An 18,130-nucleotide genomic window follows, 5' to 3' on the forward strand; every position below is an offset into this window, starting at 1 on the left:
TGGTTAGCTAGCTATGCTAACGAATTTAAAGAGCTTTTCTACAACCAGGTGGAAGAGAGCTCTCTCCTGAGCGGCTCAAATAACCTCAGCTCTGTGAGGTCAAGGCACACCTTGATATGATCCTTATAGTTATTAATTAGACATTAGAGACTAAATGAAAAAAAGGTATAAAATACTATATGACAGTAACAAAAAATAACAAGAATAGAGTTTAAAAAGGGAGTGATTTGTAAAATATCCAAAAAGAAAAATCTGCTTACAGTTCTGTTTCAAATGGCTGTTGAAAGATGTATCCATAGGTCTCCTCATGTTGCTCTCAAAGTGCACCAGATTGATGCTTTTAACTTAAATATATATTTTTAAATCTTCCCGGGGGAGCATGCCCCCGTACCCCCCTACAGAAGGTTAGGTCCCCCCCACTTAAATAATGTTCAGATGGATACTAAATACATTTGCACACATCTTGTTTCCATATCTTTCTGTTTTGGTGGTCATGCCACACCGTGCGCATGACCACCTGCATGCATGCATGAATGCGCGAGTCATGGTAAGATATCTGGATTAAGAGGTTGCTTTTTCTTTGCACAGCATGAAAGAAAGGCCAAATGAATTGTCGGTGATTTTAATTATTTTACGCAGAGGTTGAGTTCAATAATTTGTACGGCCCTCGGAGGATGTTGTAAAAATTTAAAGGAAAAAGGTTCTCCACCCCTGCTGTAAATAATAATAAAAACCCTTGATTTATAACTTAACATCTCTGTCTCCTATTGATCTGAGTATATTATAAAGAATAGCCAGTTAATTTAAGCATTATAGCACAGGCCTTTGTCAGATGGTATATTACGCTGTTTCTTTCTGCTTCGAATAGTTCTCTCTTTTTTCACCATACCTGTGTTTGCATCACTGAGTTAGGAAATGCAAAAACACCACTGTTCCACCACAAGTGATGGAAAAGTCAAATGCATGAATACAACTGCATCAAAATCTACAAGACTGCAACAAAGACCCAGCTGCATAACGTGTTTCTGTTGTGTCCACAAACAGCCACGCTTAGTCATGTTTTGCTCTTTTTGTTGCAGCTGCACTTGAGTTTCTCTCTGAGTACGGGAGGGGAAGACGGCATGAAGGAGAAGAGAGACAAGGAACTCATCCCTGTCCAGTCCCTGAACCTGCTGCTGAAGAGTATCGGTGCCACGCTCACAGATGTGCAGGACGTCGTCTTCAAGTAAGAATCATTTGAAGAATCATATAAATGACACGCAGGAGCAGTGTTTTGTTTTTGTGTGATGTGTTGCTGAAGGAGTCCTTAATATTTGATTACAGGCTGGCCTTCTTTGAGTTGACCTTCCGCTTTTGTACCACCCAGCAGCTACAATGGGAGGTCATCAGGCATTATTCTAAGCAGGTAACACACATTCACACATTCACACAAGGACAAAAGCCAAGATTATAAAATGTTTTCAGATTGAATTTATTTGGAAGTTCCTCAAGGTTTTATTGAATAACATGAATAAAGACCAGATCCTGGCTACCATTGAGCTTACCAGTTTTGATCTTTGCTTATTTCAGGCTATTAAACAGATGTATGTGCTGGTGCTGGGCCTGGATGTACTTGGAAATCCTTTCGGGCTGATCAGAGGACTGTCGGAGGGCGTGGAAGCCTTCTTCTATGAGCCGTATCAGGTAGGAATGTAATGCTAAAATAGGCTATCAATGTTGAGGCATTCAAAACCAAAAGCTTACTTTGAATTCTTATTATTTAAGGGGAACATTTAAACAATACTCTAACTTTGAATATATGACTCTGGAGATTGTAAGCAGCTATTAAAAATCTATTGAACATTTGTATCTTTAAGTCTTCTTCGTGTATAACTGTTATCTGGGGTTCTTCAGGGAGCCATCCAGGGGCCCGAGGAGTTTGTTGAAGGAATGGCTCTGGGGGTGAAGGCTCTGGTGGGAGGAGCTGTAGGTAAGTACGGTGCGCTTATAAATAAACACTTTAGCAGAAATCTGAAATGGATATCTGCGGTAAATAAAGGGATATTTAAACACGTTATTCCTCCTTTTGTCAGGAATTATTCAATGTTTTTTGTGTAGGCAAATTACACATTTTGTAGCGGTACTTTTGTTATCTCTCACTACTGTTTACATTCAAAAGTTACCTTAACATGTTTCTTTTTTTCTCAGGCTTATGATGAATTATTCTATGTGTTTGTGCTACTTTGGGATGGGTTAGCCAGGTTTCACGTCTCATTCTCACCTGTTAAAGAAATGTGCTATTTAAATTAGATTTCCTTGCCATATGAACAGAAGATGAAGGGACAGTGAAAGAAGAAAAATAGTAACGATATCTCCCACAAGAGATGTTCAAGAGAAAATAGACATATGAAAGAAATAATAACTATAAACACTATTATGTGCCTTCCAGGGGGAATAGCAGGTGCAGCCTCCAGGATCACTGGAGCCATGGCGAAGGGTGTCGCTGCCATAACGATGGACGAGGAGTACCAGCAGAAAAGACGAGAAACTATGAACAAACAACCCAGTGGCCTGAGAGAGGGGCTGGCCAGGGGGGGAAAGGGATTAGTGTCTGTACGTACTCAAACTTGTGCTAACGAACCAGAAATATACCTTTTTGACCTGAGAAAATGTAAAGTAATGAATGATCTGCTGCTACTTGGTAATTGTGTTTTGTTTCCCCCCTCAGGGTTTTGTCAGTGGCATCACGGGCATTGTCACCAAACCTATCAAAGGTATGTTGAGTTGAACCGAGGTCATTCGGCGCCTGCTGATATGACGACTTATTAGCTGAAATGACATAACATCTAAATATTGTTGTTGTGGATTCTGTACTTTTACTGGAACAGTGTACGAGCTGTGTTTATGTCAGGAGATCTTTATATCGGTTTTCATGTGTTATTTTTCAGGAGCACAGAAGGAGGGTGCAGCCGGCTTTTTCAAAGGTGTTGGGAAAGGTCTGGTTGGTGCTGTAGCCAGACCTACAGGAGGCATTATTGACATGGCCAGCAGTACTTTCCAAGGGATCAAGAGGTATGTTGAACATGTTTTTTTAAGGTCGTCAACTTGCACGATAAAAAGATAAATTGTCTTATTCCACTGTGTATTTTGGATATGTTTAAGAAAAACAAGTATGCCTAACATTTGTGTTCAGTTCAATGTTCAATAAGGTAATGTTAAAATGTATTTCCTTTTTAATTGTTTTATTCAACACACATTGTTTTGTGTTCAAGCAGTTGACTGAAAGCCGCAGATAGGCACAACTGAGTACATTTTATAATTTGTACATGTTTTTATCACATTTTAGATCGTTGTAGCAATAATCAACAAAGTTATTGCAATTGTTCCCGGTATAGTGCAGCCCTAGTTCATTACTGTGTGTATGTGTTCAAATGGATGTGCTACAGTGTTCATGTTTTTACAACACCAGTGTATGTTTGCATATTTGCACGTACATTGGACATGTGGATCTGTGCTAAACTCACAAAAGAGTTTAACACCAAAACATGTAAGAAGATCATTATTTGAGCCATGCTTGTTTCCAGAAATAAACCATGCTCAGTAGTTGTCCAAAGACAAACAGCTTCATTACAGCTGCTCATTGGGCCATGGCAGGAGCTCTTTAGGTGTGTGTGCACATCTGAATGTTTGCCATAGCCATTGTGTGTGTTTGCAGTTATGTAGTATATATATCCAGGATGTATAAGAGTTCATAAGACAGTTGTTTTTATTTTTCAGGGCAGCAGAGACTTCACAAGATATCGCCTCTTTGCGACCGCCGCGTTTCATTCACGAGGATGGAGTCATACGCCCATATAAGGAGAGGGAGGGGCTCGGCAGCCAGATGCTGCAGGTAGGACACCACCTCACCCTGTCCTCAGTCAGACCTGGGCGAATAACATGGAGCTAATATTTGTATTTCATTAAAATTCTGTGACAATCATTTTAATACAACGGAATTTAGTAAATGTAATCAATGACAGGGAACTACGTCATAAATGTGTTGCACACCCACACTCACACACACAAAATGCCTAGTGGAGTTGTGGGTGTGAGCGTTAATGAAGGCACAGAGATTGATTGATAGATTTTTTTAACCGTGACCCTTTTTGTGTAAGATCTTTAAACTTAACGTAACTCATATATCCTAATATGTTATCGGTTATCATTAATTCATTCACCTTTGTGCCTCTGTTATGTGTTTTGAAGAAGGTCAAATTACACATTTTCAACCAACGTAAATAAGCATGAGCAACAATAGAGAGACATTTCACAACTATTTCAGTTCCAAGGCCAAGATTTACTGAGATTTACTGAAATATGTTTTGTATTTTACTTCAGCAAAGCCTCTGTGCAGGGTATCTACCTGTTCTTTCTCCATATTATTGTTGTTGTTAGTGTTTTGACATTAGACTTATTTTGTTTGGCAAATGATGCTTCATTTGGATGCCCTTGCTGTCCTCAAGGTTTAAACAAAGTACCTGAAGCAGCCATCTGGCTGACCATATTGTTGACAGCACTGAACAGCTGAATGTGGTTGGGAGCTGCTGTTCCCGTACAATGGGGTCTCATGTTTGGACATTTTAGTGAAACTTGCGGTGTTTCAGTTCTGCTCCATTAAGCTATATTTAAATTGTGGCTTACTTCTTTTGTGCTGACATCATGTAGCGGTCGAGCTGGATGGAGTGGGCGGAAGCTTGTGAATATGAGTTTCAGGTCAGAGCTACACTGTTTGCCTTATGGCTTTACAGAAAGGTGACAAATTAAAGAGCCTTGGTGAAGTTTAGGGTCACAGCTCCACAACATTTATGTTAGTATGTTGGATGATAGTGTAGTGGAGAGTCCAAGACTTCAGTTTGGTAGAGGTCTATGAGAGACATAGTGTTTGATTCCCATCATTCAGTGACCATTGACCTCAATCATTCATACAGGTTTTTCCCTTTTAATTTGTCGCCCATCTGTATCACCATCTTTAGACCTAGCCTAGGTTTGTTAAGCTTGTTAGTTAGTTAGTGTGTGTATGTGCTGGAAACAGGTTTCATGCTTATGTTTCTGTTTTAGAGAGGCTCGAAATAGTTTTTGCCTGAGTTTTATACTGATATATTTTGGGTGGGAAAGTCTTTACAGCAAAGCAGTTGGAAAGAAGCAAACATTTGGTATTTAGACTAAAAAATAAAATAGATGATATTTACAACGGAATAAATATTTGATAGAAGAGAGGACAAACTCACACCTCGGTCTGAGTGGTGTTCTGACTTTAATCTGCTGTGACAGCTGTCTGTGTGTAGCTGCGAGTAGAAACTGTTCTCTGACCTTCACTCTTCTCTCTCTCGTCGTGTCCACAGCGGAGTCTGGCCTACTGGGAATGGTATAGAGCTGGTGATGAGGAAGAGGAAGACTAGCTAGAAGATAGCTGTAGTGTAGCATTAGTATAGTTCAAGTTAATTAACCAATGAAGAACCTCTCAGTAATTTAAGAATATGTGTTTTGAATATTTAGTTGTTTATTAAATTGATGTGAGATTTCTTCATATTTGAGTGTCTGTCTCTTTTATCATTTAAACCCCATTCTTTTCATTCATCATTTTCTCACAAGCTACAAAACAAACCCTCATATGTTCAGAGATGTAGTCGTTGTCAAACACTTTTCATTATCATTTTGTTTTAATTTGTCTTTGTCCTTATTTCTTTATGTTTGTTTTATCATTCTGTCTTCCATTGCCCTCTTGTTCTCAATAAAATGTTCACATTACAACCTCTGCCTTCCATTGTCTTTGTCTTTGTTTCATCCCATTTTTCCTCGTCACTCCTCAACATTTTCATCCATTCAGCAGAGGAACAGAGTAGCTCATGCTTATCTACAGTATGCAGTTGTTTGGAACACACTTTCATACATTTCCACTGAGCACAGATATCTTGGAATCTATGTTTCAGTATAATTCAGATTCAGTTGTTCTTTGGTCTTTCTGTTTGCTAATATACATTCTCCCTTTTTTCTCCAGAAAATTGAGAATGGACGTTTTGCCAAGTACAGATACTTTGCTCATGCCAAGGTCAATGATTCAGACTTCTTCATGATCACCAAGAGGTGAGTGTGTTTCTGCTTCCTGGTGAGAAGAATCATTTCCGGCTGCTTTCTCATATCCGGTTGTTCTAAGATAACCTTTTATTTTCCTCTCGTTTTCACAAACACCTGTGAATACGTGAAACCATTGAATCCCAGATCATCTCCACTGCATGTTTTGATACGGTGTAAACCTCGATGTGTGATATACGTTGCTTTGTCCAACCCTTTTTATGTGCTTTCTTTTCCAGGGGAATCTTTTTTGTGACCAAAGGCACGTTTGGCCAGCTGACCTGTGAGTGGCAGTATCTGTTTGAAGAGTTCACCAAGGATCCCATGATTGTTGAGGACCGCCGACTTCGCATTGAGGCCAAGGTACAAAAGCAAACACGATATTGAAATCCAAATCAGAAGCTTGATGCTGCTCCATAGGAAACCTTTGTTTATACTGATTCATAGCTAGTTTTAAACAATTATTATAGCACTAAATGTGTCGTCTTGTGCACTTCAGGAGAGAGTGAAGTCTGTCTTCCACGCTAAGGAGTTTGGGAAGATCATAAACTTCAAAACTCCTGAGATCGCTACTGTAAGTTGACCATTCGTACTATAATGCTCATATATATATATATATATAAATCTATCCATCAGCCTGAAGTCACAGAATGAAGTGAAGTGTACAAAATGTATTCCCAACTTTGGTTTGCTTTGATTTTCAGTGGGTTCTGGCCAGATTGGACGATGCAAGAGAGAGTTTGCATAAATACTGACCAACGAAGAAGAGGGAGAAATGATAAAGAAAAAAGAACACACAAAGTCTGTGTGTGTCAGTGCCTTTGTTCTTCACCGCATGCTCATGTTGTTTACCTCCCTGTTTGAGTCCAATTACACGAGGCTGTATGTTGGTGTGTGTGTCGGGACGAGTGACTGCGTGATAGTGTGTATGTGTGCATGCTTACACAAGTGCTATATAGACGGCTGACGTACATGTATTTACCACAGAAGCTCTGAACTCACTCCACTGTCTTCGCTCTGATTACACTCATTTTGCTCTGCTGATTTTCAATGATTTATTTAATTAAAACTGACGCACATTTAAACATACAGCTCATCTGCTTGGGCCTGAATAGGCTATTGAAATTTGGAAGATTTTCATAGTTTGCCATTCTCAATCAAACACATTCAGTCAGTCATTTCCTTAGCTCTCAGTGTTATTAAACATATTAAAGATGTCTTGGTAGGAAACAGCCTAAATGACATTGAAGCCAAATCAACCACAGTTGTAGCCCATTTAATGTTGTATGCTGTTTTTTTTTTTTACTGGATTGTATAAGGGAAACTAATATATATTTGAGATTGGCTCTGTAACTCATATAATTCAAATTGTGCTCAAACTACCGTTTTATTTGACTCTCCATTTTCCTCGTTTTTTATACAAGATGAAGACTGCTCAGTGTATGATTGAGAGCCGCATGCTATTTTTATATTCTTGTGTATCAATCTGCTGTATATTAATCTCATATGGTATCTGTATATACTCATCCTCACACACTAGTCTGTATTATGGCGTTACAGATTGTACTTTTGTGATTTTTATGTTTTTATACCACACATATGCAATGCCAACTATGTTGATGAATTATGCAGAGAAAAGTATATTTAAAAGAAATGAATGCTAATTATTAACAGCTGATGTTTACTCTGGTGTATATTTCAAATGATTGCTTTGGGTTGTATCGCAATTTAGTTCGACTAAATATTAACAGACTTAATATTTCTTTTGCCATTAATGTGTGTTATTTTGAGCATCAAGTGTTCGCTGCAGCGGTTCCATTTTTCCCCCATATGTTCCAAAAAAATAAAATATGTGTTTCGAATGTATCTCTTGTACCAAGGAAATTTCCACTTGCACTCTTTATTAATATCTTTAATTGTTTATTGGAAGTGTCCATAAATATATCCATTTCTCTTGAAAAGTAACATGTGAGTAGAGTCCTCCAAAGCACAACTTGGATTATTTACATCTAAACAAACTCATTGTTTGTGTGACTGTCCTGAGTAAATAAGGCACTTTTGAGCAACAGCCGACACATGTGGCTCAGTGTTAGACAAAAAATAATTCCACATCATATTAAATCAAAGACTTTAGGACTAAAGGGACTCACAGCGATTGCGTGAGCATAAATTATTTACTTGGATCCCTTTTCTGAAAATATATAAAAACTAATAAAATAAGTAGCCCACACAATAGGTCAAAGATATGAACTCACACTCATTTTCATATATAAACTTAGTACAACACATTTCTATAAAAGGCTCCAATGGAAACTACAGTAGGCCTACACAAGAAAACAAACAATGCATTTCAGACATTAAGCTACCGAGACATTAGTTTAGGTATGTCTGTTAAATGTTCATATTCTCTTAGGCTGGATTTGAACAGGCACAAAAGATTATTTTTAAACCTTTGGATTAAAGAAGCATACATCGATCAGTATATCTAACTGTTAAGAAAGCCAAGACTATTGACTGAAGTCTTGTTTTAATGTAATTCTCTTCTTCTATCATGTGTGTTGTCCTGCCGCTCTACACCAGATTGAACTCCTTCAGGTTGTGTCTGAGGATGGTGTCTTTGACGGCGACGAAGACGAAGCGGATGTTCTCTGTGTCCGTGGCGCAGGTGAAGTGAGGGTACAGCGCCTTGTCCTTGTCCGGGTTTTGTTCTTGGTACATTTTCAGGATGAAATCTTGAGCTGCTGATTGATCCTGCTTAGGTCCTGTAATTCAAGGACGGTAATATTTCATTATGTTTTCAGAAAAGTCGACAATTATTTGTTTAAGATTTTTAAAATAAATAGACAAACCTAATCTAAAATAAATGGATGCTGGTCTTCAGATGTTTCTCTGCGCACAGGTTGTTTACCCTCCTGTTGTGTTCGGGTCAAATATGACCGATTTACTACTTTCATCAATCATAACTTTTTTTGTTTTACATTCGATTGCATTAAGGCTTTATGATATCCTTCACAGTAGACATTTGAAGATATGCAATTGCTGATCACCACTTTCATTGCATTTTGGATGATTTAGTCAACTTTGTAACACCCATGGTGTTCCCGGTCAAAAATGACCGCCATAAAGAAAAGGAATAAGTAACCATCCGGATCAGATAACACACACACAAACACCCACACACACATACACTAGATGTGTTTTCCCCCCTTATGTGCCTATCCCCCCATGTGAATTACACCTGGCAAACACACACACACAGAACAATTTGATACATTTCCCGCTCTTATGTGCCCATCCCCCCCACATGGATCACACCTGGCACACGCAATACACGTTCAGTGTCTATTCTTTGTATATTTACTGCCGTTTTTCATGTATACCAGTAGTTTGATACAATATTTACAGTTTGAAAGGGTGTTGAATAAAATGTGGTGATGATTAATGTTTGTTGCGTTAATGTACTAGCAGTTAAAACAGGACCAACACCAAAGTAAGGGGGGGGAAACGAACACAACAGGAGGGTTAAGTGTTTAATAATATTTTCATCGTTTTGTATGCCACCTTTTCGACCTTGTACGCCTCACACCAGTCGGTTTAATACAGGTAGACCCAGCTGAAACTACCAGTCTAAAATAAAAATGCAGATCTATCTTTATGAAGGTTAGGTTACAATGTTCAGTTTTTGTTTAACATTTTTTTTAATTCAACATGTAATTTTGTAGCATGTAATCGTTGGTGCTGTTGTGCTTCATCATACAGAGAGGTTGTGCATTCCCTCATTGATAGGCCTATACATGGAGAGAATACATGATATAATCGGACAAATAATAGTAATCATACTAAGTATAGTACTTTTGTACTATGCATTCATTTCAGCTACGTGTGCCAATAAAGTGGCTAAAAACGAACTCACCTGTGAATTCCGGGAAGTAGTCGCCTATGTGAGAGTGCAAGATTTTCTCCTTGATGATGTCCGTCTTGTTGAGGAAAAGTATGACTGAGGAGCGCTGGAACCAGGGGTAAGTTATGATGGTTTTGAACAGGGCCTTGCTCTCCTCCATACGGTTCTGAGATGAACATTGCAGCATAGAAAGAAAGAAAAACATTTAAAATGTTTAAAGTCTGGATCTTGATCTGCCAATCACTGAGCTGAATTCTCACCTCGTTGTCGCACTCAGCCAGGACCTGGTCGTACTCGCTAAGCGCCACCAGGAAGATGATGGAGGTGACGTTCTCAAAGCAGTGGATCCACTTCCTCCTCTCTGACCTCTGACCTCCCACATCCACCATCCTGCCATAACAACAACAACAACAACAACAACAGAAAAGGTACGCAACGCCTTTAATGCTTATTGTTCCAATGCATCATGTTTAACCGTTACCTGTTTTTATGGAGTGTTATATCTCACCTGAAGATGACATTCTCCATGTCAAAGGGGTATTCAATGATACCCGTGGTGGGCACTCGGACTCTGAGGATATCCTGCAGGTCAGGCAGATAAGAGGGTTGAGAAATCCGATCCAGGTCCGTGAGATAGCTGAAAAATGAGAAGAGAATGAGATCAAGGAGAGGACCAAATATGGATAATACCTGACATGAAGGAGATTTTGTGACTATTAAAACAGGTAAAAGGGGCATGAGAAAAACCTGATTGATTGGTGGGATTGTACGAATAAATTGCAAAGTCAGAGTTAGTGAAAATGGAAACCATTAGAAAAGAGTTTTGCTTTAAGAGAGAGGTACAACGATGTATTATTTTAGTTCACAGTGCATTTACAGTATCGTTAAAAATAGCATCCAGAAGCTAAAAACAGTTACTTTTCTTATGCCTTTTTATCTAAAATATCAAAGCTTCACAAAGCTCTGAATGATTTGTTATGTTAATGTGTGTTCCATTATGAGCAGGTACATCTCTTTGTGCTCAGAAGGGACACCTCCTGTATTATAGTCAGATAGAAAAGAACAAGGTACAGATAAATACCAATATTAAGATCCAAATTCCCAAAGCCTTCAAGGAATACGTGAAGAAGTACACAATCCTTTTTTTCTTTACTTATTTGTGTTGGTCTTAGTGTAGTCAAATGGCAATATTCTAAATCGATGTATTGCATGCATTAATAGCATAAACAATATCCAAGTGTGAATGAGTGTTATGAATTGAAGGTACATTTCCTGCAGGTTGATACAAAATTCATTTGTACAGGAAATAACAGCAATTACCTAACCTCAGGTTCTTAAGGTAGATACAGTACAGCTCTGCCTATAATAACGCAAAAAAAACTCAAATACTTGAATCATAATAAATGCAACTCTCCCATATCATAGAGGGGTTAAATCGACCTACTTGTGGTGCTTATTCTGTGGAGATGAAGCATTACCTGCTATTTTGTCAACCTTCTGAATAACTGTGGTGAATATTTGGCAGAGCTGGAATCTCTGATAATATTGAGCAACACGTTACACCTGTTTGTCTAATTCTCACTATTTGGTGGAGTCGGACAGCTGGTACTCCCTGCGTCGGTCATAGCATTCCTGTATCCCGCCATCGTCCCACAGACATCTGACGGCCGCTGCAAGGTCTTGACAAAACTCCTCCAGCTTGTCCACCTCCACCTCAAGGACTAGGTTGGCATGGCTCTATAGACACAAAGACAGAGGGGATTTGACTAAAAGATGGTAAACGGCTCAAATGTTGAAAAAGAACATTATTTTTCTTAAACTGTCTGTCAGAATATACCTGTATTTTCCCGCATCATTAAAAGGTGCTAAACACATTTAAACAAGAGAAAATCCATATCAATTTGGCCAAAAAATGAATCTAAAATCAACCCCAGACTAATAATAAGTTCTCACTGATTTCAAAAGTTGAAGAGACAGTTTTAGTCTGTCAGCAGTACCTGATTCTTGGGATCAGCTAAATTTATCCCAAGCGCCTCCATGGCTCGGGTCATGGTCTGCATGGAGGTGAGGATGTTCTGGAAGACCAGTTTGGCATAGCTCCTCTTGTCCTCCTCTGTGTATCCTCCTCCATGGATAATCCTCATCTGTTTGATAAAGGTACTCTTCCCACTCTCTCCAGTGCCTGTCGGATACAGTGGAGATTAAACCCTGTCATATCTTTCAACACTCATCTGTCTGTTTCTTCGTAGCTTGTCACTAAAAAGAATTTATGTCTTATATTTATTCCAACATGCCATGGAGCAACAGAGCAGTGTGCGTTTCCACACACTTTAATGGAAACACCGGTCATTTACTTATGATGAAATAAATTATAAATGCACTGACTCATATGTATTAACTGTCTTAGTTTATAACACACACCAACATTCTGTCACATTCCTCTTTAAAACACAAAGTCTACATTTCTCATTCAGACCACATGATGCAGACTTTATTTGTTTAACAAATGTGTGTTTGTTACCAGACAAATTATTGAAAGTTTCCGTGTGTCTGTGTCTGTGTCTGTTTGTGTGTGTCTGTGTGTGTGTGTGTGTGTGTGTGTGTGTGTGTGTGTGTGTGTGTGTGTGTGTGTGTGTGTGTGTGTGTGTGTGTGTGTGTGTGTGTGTGTGTGTGTGTGTGTGTGTGTGTGTGTGTGTGTGTGTGTGTGTGTGTGTTAGAGCTACATTGTGTGATGACTTTGAGTGGTGCCAGCAGTGTTCTAGTTTCCTGGCTGTTTTGCATGACATCAGGAATACTTGAGTCTTTCCATCTTAGCAAACAAGGCTTAGACAAATGTCTATATTTGAATGCATCTTGTTTACAAGTCAAGTTTCTTGAAAATGAGGGGGGTTAGAGCAAGACAGATAGGTCAACTCTGAGAAGAAGGCAAATGATCCCGCACATCTCCTGTGTCCGATTTGTTTTAAGAGAATCAGCTTTAAATGAGAGGCTTCACTTTTTTTTTTAACATATGTGCCTCCTGGTGTTAAAGTCCCTAGAAGGAGTCATGTGAGGTTGATTAGTTATTCTTCTGAGATATTAATGTGGAATTGTATGTAGTTATTTCAATGGCTCAGATCAGACTCAGCAGATGCCATGTTATAGTATCAAAACAGAATGACTTACATGGTCTCCACTATTCCTCGCTATGTCAATATTTACTTATTTGTTGATTTACAGTTGATTTATCAACTTCCTTATGCTGTAAAACACATAGAGAAGTCATACAAAAAGTTTGCAGCAACAAGCATACAAGTTTTGAGCACACATTTCTAAACTAATATTATCAGTAAATAGTTCTACCTCAGTGGACACAAGCAATCAAATTGAATGAATATAAAACATATATCGTATGTCTAGTCTTTGATCAGGGACATCTTAGTTTGAGTTTGGAAAGACTCAGTGAGAAAGATACTGAGTGGTACTATGGGTAAATCAAACACAAAATACATGTATGCTCTATTTTGGTGGCTTGAGTTGGTCACATGGATGTTAATGTTCATGAATACTGTGCGCGTTAATTTGCCTACATTTGTATCTGTGTACGTCTGCATGTAAATATGTTTGTATACAGGTATGTCAAAAGTGGTGTACTGTGGTGATTTACAGTTGGAAGAATGCTGACCACAGATATATCTACACACACACACACACACACACACACACACACACACACACACACACACACACACACACACACACATACACACACACACACCCATACACACACACACACACACACACAAAAACACACACACACACACACACACACACACACACACACACAAAAAGAGAGTCTCTGTCAGTAGACATGACACACGAACACAATTAAACATAAACACAAGCTCACACCTACACAAACTTCCTTCATCACGACGACCCTGTGAATGACTGTGGTGTTAATGTTGTCGAGATAAGAACTACTATAACCTGCCACGCTCTGCCAGATACATTTTTTGTAAGTTAAACTAACATGGCAGGGGAGGATTGAAGGAAATTAATGTTACAAAATAATTCACTAAACTACAACAAACTGAATTTCATCACACAAAACCTTCCCTGTTATATGCCAGGCATATACATTGTGTCAATGTACTTGTTTAGCATGGTCTATATTATTTATATCTTAAAGCTAAATATAGTGTACGTTTATATTCCATTTACTCTTTCTCTCGTTTCAGTACATTTTTTCCCAATCTTAATAAAGACTTACAGCAAATAAGATGTTTTTACAAATGTGTTGCCATCATTAGAGAGAATGATAATTATGACATTCCTGTCCCTAGAAAAAGTCCTGGATCTTTTTTTTTTACTTGTGTAAAACGGGAGCCAAAGCAAAAGTGTATTTTTTTCAGTTGATATCAATACTAAACTAATTAAAATGTACATGACTGCATGGTTGTTAGTCTGTAACCAAATAACCGATACTGTATGTATAGAGTATTGTTGACGTGTCCTACATGCTTTTATGTCAGATTACTGAACGGATAGAAGAGGCAGAATGTGTTCGTGTTGATCTTTCATTCTGCTTCACTCCCACTCATCCTCTCCGGGGACCCGAGTGTGACCATCTAATGGCCCCCACTGAGAGCCCTGAGTCCAGGTAAATAAATGTTATTGTTTGATTACTTTCAGAAGTTGAATAATACAGATTACTTGATACTATGTGTATCTATTTTCATTGAACATCTAAATGTTACATACAAAGAAACACATATTAGGCTACATATTTTCGACAGTATTGTTGCTAACCATGGCTGCACATCAGTTCAGGTTCTACATAGTGCATTAGCATGTCGAAAATCAAAAGTGATACTGAATGCTTAGCTTTGATGACTGAGTTGCTGGACACATGATACATTTGTTCCTGCTCATCAGACAGCTAAGCCCCTATTCATAATTTCACCAGCCTGTTGACTTGTTTCTGTGTTCTCTCAATACACACACATTTTTCAGATTTCCCCAGCAACTCTTTAAGTATCTGTATCATATTTGGCAGCAGTGAACTTAAGCAGCATGCACTGTACCAGAATCTTCCTGATGCTAAGGCCTGCCTCTTTTTCAGACGTTAAGGATTTGTCAGTCATTTACTTTTAGTAAAGATTCATTTTCAAAGCAAGTTCAATCAGATTTATAACACATTCAATGGAGCACTTTCTAAGAGAGCAGTGGAGGCAAACCTGCTGTACGGCTCACGTCCTTGTCTGGGCTGGATTTGCATGACTTTTGCATGAGGCGCACCCGCAGCAGCTAGTTATGGCTTTCTAACACACCACTGACCAAGGGCCTTACGGTTCTCCCACACTGCTGCTGGGATATAGGTGGTGTCAGAGCACTGTTGGAGGCATGGATGCTGTGCGGTGCCAGGTCAAAACCCCCTGCTCCGTCAACTGTCCCCAAAGACATGCAGTTAAACACTATATCATATAGCACTGAAAGAACAAAAATGGGGCTCAAGCTTTAAGCCATTTCTCAACCAACATCAGACCTTCTGTAGTCAGTGAACCAGGAAGTGATGTGTGTGACAAAAATGAAAAACTTGTACGAGCATCCGAAGTTTTAGATTATTACCATCTCCATAAAGGCTCCCATAATGTTCAAACATCACTTTCATGACACTATAAGTAAAGGGCAGTTGCGTTACTCACACTGTCCATCAGCTGTACTGATAATTGATACCTGGACATCACATTCATATTTCCCCCTAACAATTGTCCTTTACTATCTTTTTTCCTAATAAAAAAAAAAGGTTAGAGTAAATGCCAATATTAGGAGAGAAAACGCCCACACTGATCCACTCCACCAAGGAGCAAATACTCCGACGGTTTCTATAGAAATATAAGCTATAATCGAGCTATCGTCCAAAAACACAATATCATTTTTAAATTGTCAAATCTTGCTTTGCGTGTGACTGTTTTCAGTATTTCGTAGGCAGATGGGTTTTAAATGATTCCGGTAGACTCGACGAATCAAGGTTGAAAACTCTCCACAGTGCGTAAAATCAATGAATGTGGCACGGCTATGGCACGCAGCTGCTCGGTGGGAAGCCGGAGCGCACTGCACCCCATCCGGAGCGCAATGCACCCCATCCGGATACCAGAAAGAGCAATGAGGAGAAAGGAAATGTAGAGACAAGTTAGATATACAAGTTGTGCCTCCCCATTAGATCCTTGATGGCAGTCACACATATTCAAGCCATCAAGAGCCTCAACATATAGAGAATAAATGCCCCGTATATAAAGTGGCTGTTTATTCCTGCATTATATTATCATTTACATTCAGTTTAATGGACAAGCTGTTGGGTGCTGCTCCGCCTGTCATGATAATTGCATGTCCAGGAGTGATCAGGAAATACTCCATCAGATGATCATTTTTTAGAACTTTGAAATATTATTGACTGACATGTTGGCCGGAAATGTGGCACAGTAGAGATGAGGATGGAGTTTCCCTTTTTAGGAGCACATTTTCCGGTCTATTATTTACCCCAGAATTGTACTAAATTTGGGTTAAGGGCCAGCTAGTTTGTGTGAGAGGTATTATAGACAATCAGAGGCATTGTTAACCCCTCCAGGTGTGATACCTGCTCAGAGTTCCTCACCTAACAGCAGCAGCTTCAGCTCCCTGCGAGAGTCCTTCTTGTCTCTGCGTAGCTGCTTCTCGATCTCCTCGTTGATCCTCTGGTTCTCTTTGTCCTCCCCAGACACACAGCATCCAGCCATCGTTCACACTGATCTGCTGCCTCTCCAATAAGCCCTCTGCAGTCGACGTGAAAAATGCTGTGGATGTGTCTTCTCCCTTTGGCTTCACAAGATCAGTGGGAAAACACCCAGAGCATCTTTAAAATCTCCCTTTATGAATTACAAAAAATGATGCTATATAGTTTTTTCTATAATTTGAAGAATCCGCGTTTATTAACAAATAATCCTTCTTAAAATAAAACGTCCAGATAAAAGAATACAACGCGCTGACCCTCGTTGGAAAGGTGCTGCGGTTGGTCTAAAGAAGGAGGACACTTGTTGAACTTTAACCAGCCTGCTCAGAAGGGCGTGGCTGGCTGCAAATAGAAAGGGATAAAATGGGAAGTTAACATCCAGAGCAGGCACACTGTGATTACTGTACCGCACAGAGATGACGCTGACATGATATTCAAACTTTGGTGGACTTTTGGGTAGAGGTACGGGGTACGATTAGATCAAAGAAAACTGCAAAATAAATAAAATAAAAAAGCCAAGAAAACGAACTAATGACATACAGCAAAATTAGTGCTGATGACATGTTTTCCAGCTTTAAATAGATTTGTTTGCAAATTAATTGGCCTATTTGTATGAAAAGGGGAGGGGTTAAGGACCTGAAACACGCTACGGGGAACGGGGAAGTGAAGTATCCTGCTTCAGTGCATCCTGTGACGGCCACCAGGGGTCAGGAAAACCAACTGTTAGTGCATGAATGAATGAGTGTTTGAGTCATAACCAAAATAAATGTATCCCGATTCCTTACACATCTCAGTGACCACATGTCTATTGCCTCAGAAATAGGGAGGCCCAACACTTCTGGCGATCTATGGGAATTTTAAATTCATCAATGCCAGACTTTTACATGATGTTATTTGCTTTTTTTTTAAAAAGCCAAATGGCATTTTTGCTCTTGAAATATACCAAACTGTTTTTAAATATGATTGAGCTGAGCTGTTACCGGCCTCTGAAAATCAATTTAGAGTGTTTCTTTTTAATGGTCACATTCAAAGTCAGCCATCTTCAACCTTCAGACAATATTTTCCTTTCGTAACTTTGGGTGTAACAAATGATTCCAATGTAACCTCTGTTCAGTGTACCTATAGAAGGAAACAAGTAAACTTTTAAAGGGCTTGATTTATGAAAGACTTTGCAGGAATTCTTAATTTCTACATAATTCCCAGTAAAAAAATGTTATCATGTATTTACATTTAAATGTTTGCATTTGTATTGAACAGAGTAGCATTATAACAAAGAAACCTTAAAGCCCATGTCAGTATGTCATTGGGCTTACAGTGAAAGATTAATATCAAAACATTTAGAGCAGGGGTATGCTGCAGGATTTCCATCCCGTGTAGTGAGTTTT

The 18,130-nt window shown here is 39.0% G+C and overlaps 2 protein-coding genes across 3 annotated transcripts in view; one reads left to right on the forward strand and one right to left on the reverse strand.

Annotated features, from left to right (window-relative positions):
- vps13a (vacuolar protein sorting 13 homolog A) overlaps nt 1-7,959 on the forward strand; it is a 41,798-nt gene extending 33,839 nt beyond the window's left edge. The window contains exons 64-75 of one of the 2 annotated variants that reach the window (XM_079690819.1): nt 1,080-1,225; nt 1,324-1,405; nt 1,570-1,683; nt 1,894-1,969; nt 2,429-2,592; nt 2,708-2,753; nt 2,928-3,051; nt 3,757-3,871; nt 6,020-6,105; nt 6,333-6,456; nt 6,593-6,667; nt 6,798-7,959. In XM_079690819.1, coding sequence (XP_079546945.1) covers nt 1,080-1,225; nt 1,324-1,405; nt 1,570-1,683; nt 1,894-1,969; nt 2,429-2,592; nt 2,708-2,753; nt 2,928-3,051; nt 3,757-3,871; nt 6,020-6,105; nt 6,333-6,456; nt 6,593-6,667; nt 6,798-6,848 — 1,203 coding nt within the window. In that variant the 3' untranslated portion in view covers nt 6,849-7,959. Of the gene's footprint in view, nt 1-1,079; nt 1,226-1,323; nt 1,406-1,569; nt 1,684-1,893; nt 1,970-2,428; nt 2,593-2,707; nt 2,754-2,927; nt 3,052-3,756; nt 3,872-5,363; nt 5,773-6,019; nt 6,106-6,332; nt 6,457-6,592; nt 6,668-6,797 lie in introns of those variants that run through there. The other variant, XM_079690820.1, reaches the window with a different exon arrangement.
- gna14a (guanine nucleotide binding protein (G protein), alpha 14a) lies at nt 7,347-17,014 on the reverse strand. The gene is made up of 7 exons (XM_079690822.1): nt 16,632-17,014; nt 11,992-12,176; nt 11,577-11,731; nt 10,503-10,631; nt 10,255-10,384; nt 10,007-10,160; nt 7,347-8,855 (listed from the first exon to the last, which is right to left on the reverse strand). The coding sequence occupies exons 1-7, from the start codon at nt 16,750-16,752 to the stop codon at nt 8,665-8,667; spliced, it is 1,065 nt and encodes a 354-aa protein (XP_079546948.1). The 5' UTR covers nt 16,753-17,014; the 3' UTR covers nt 7,347-8,664.
- Nucleotides 17,015-18,130: the final 1,116 nt, after the last annotated feature.

This window comes from Notothenia rossii, assembly GCF_949606895.1.
Source record: "Notothenia rossii genome assembly, chromosome: 6".
Classification (NCBI taxonomy): domain Eukaryota; kingdom Metazoa; phylum Chordata; class Actinopteri; order Perciformes; family Nototheniidae; genus Notothenia; species Notothenia rossii.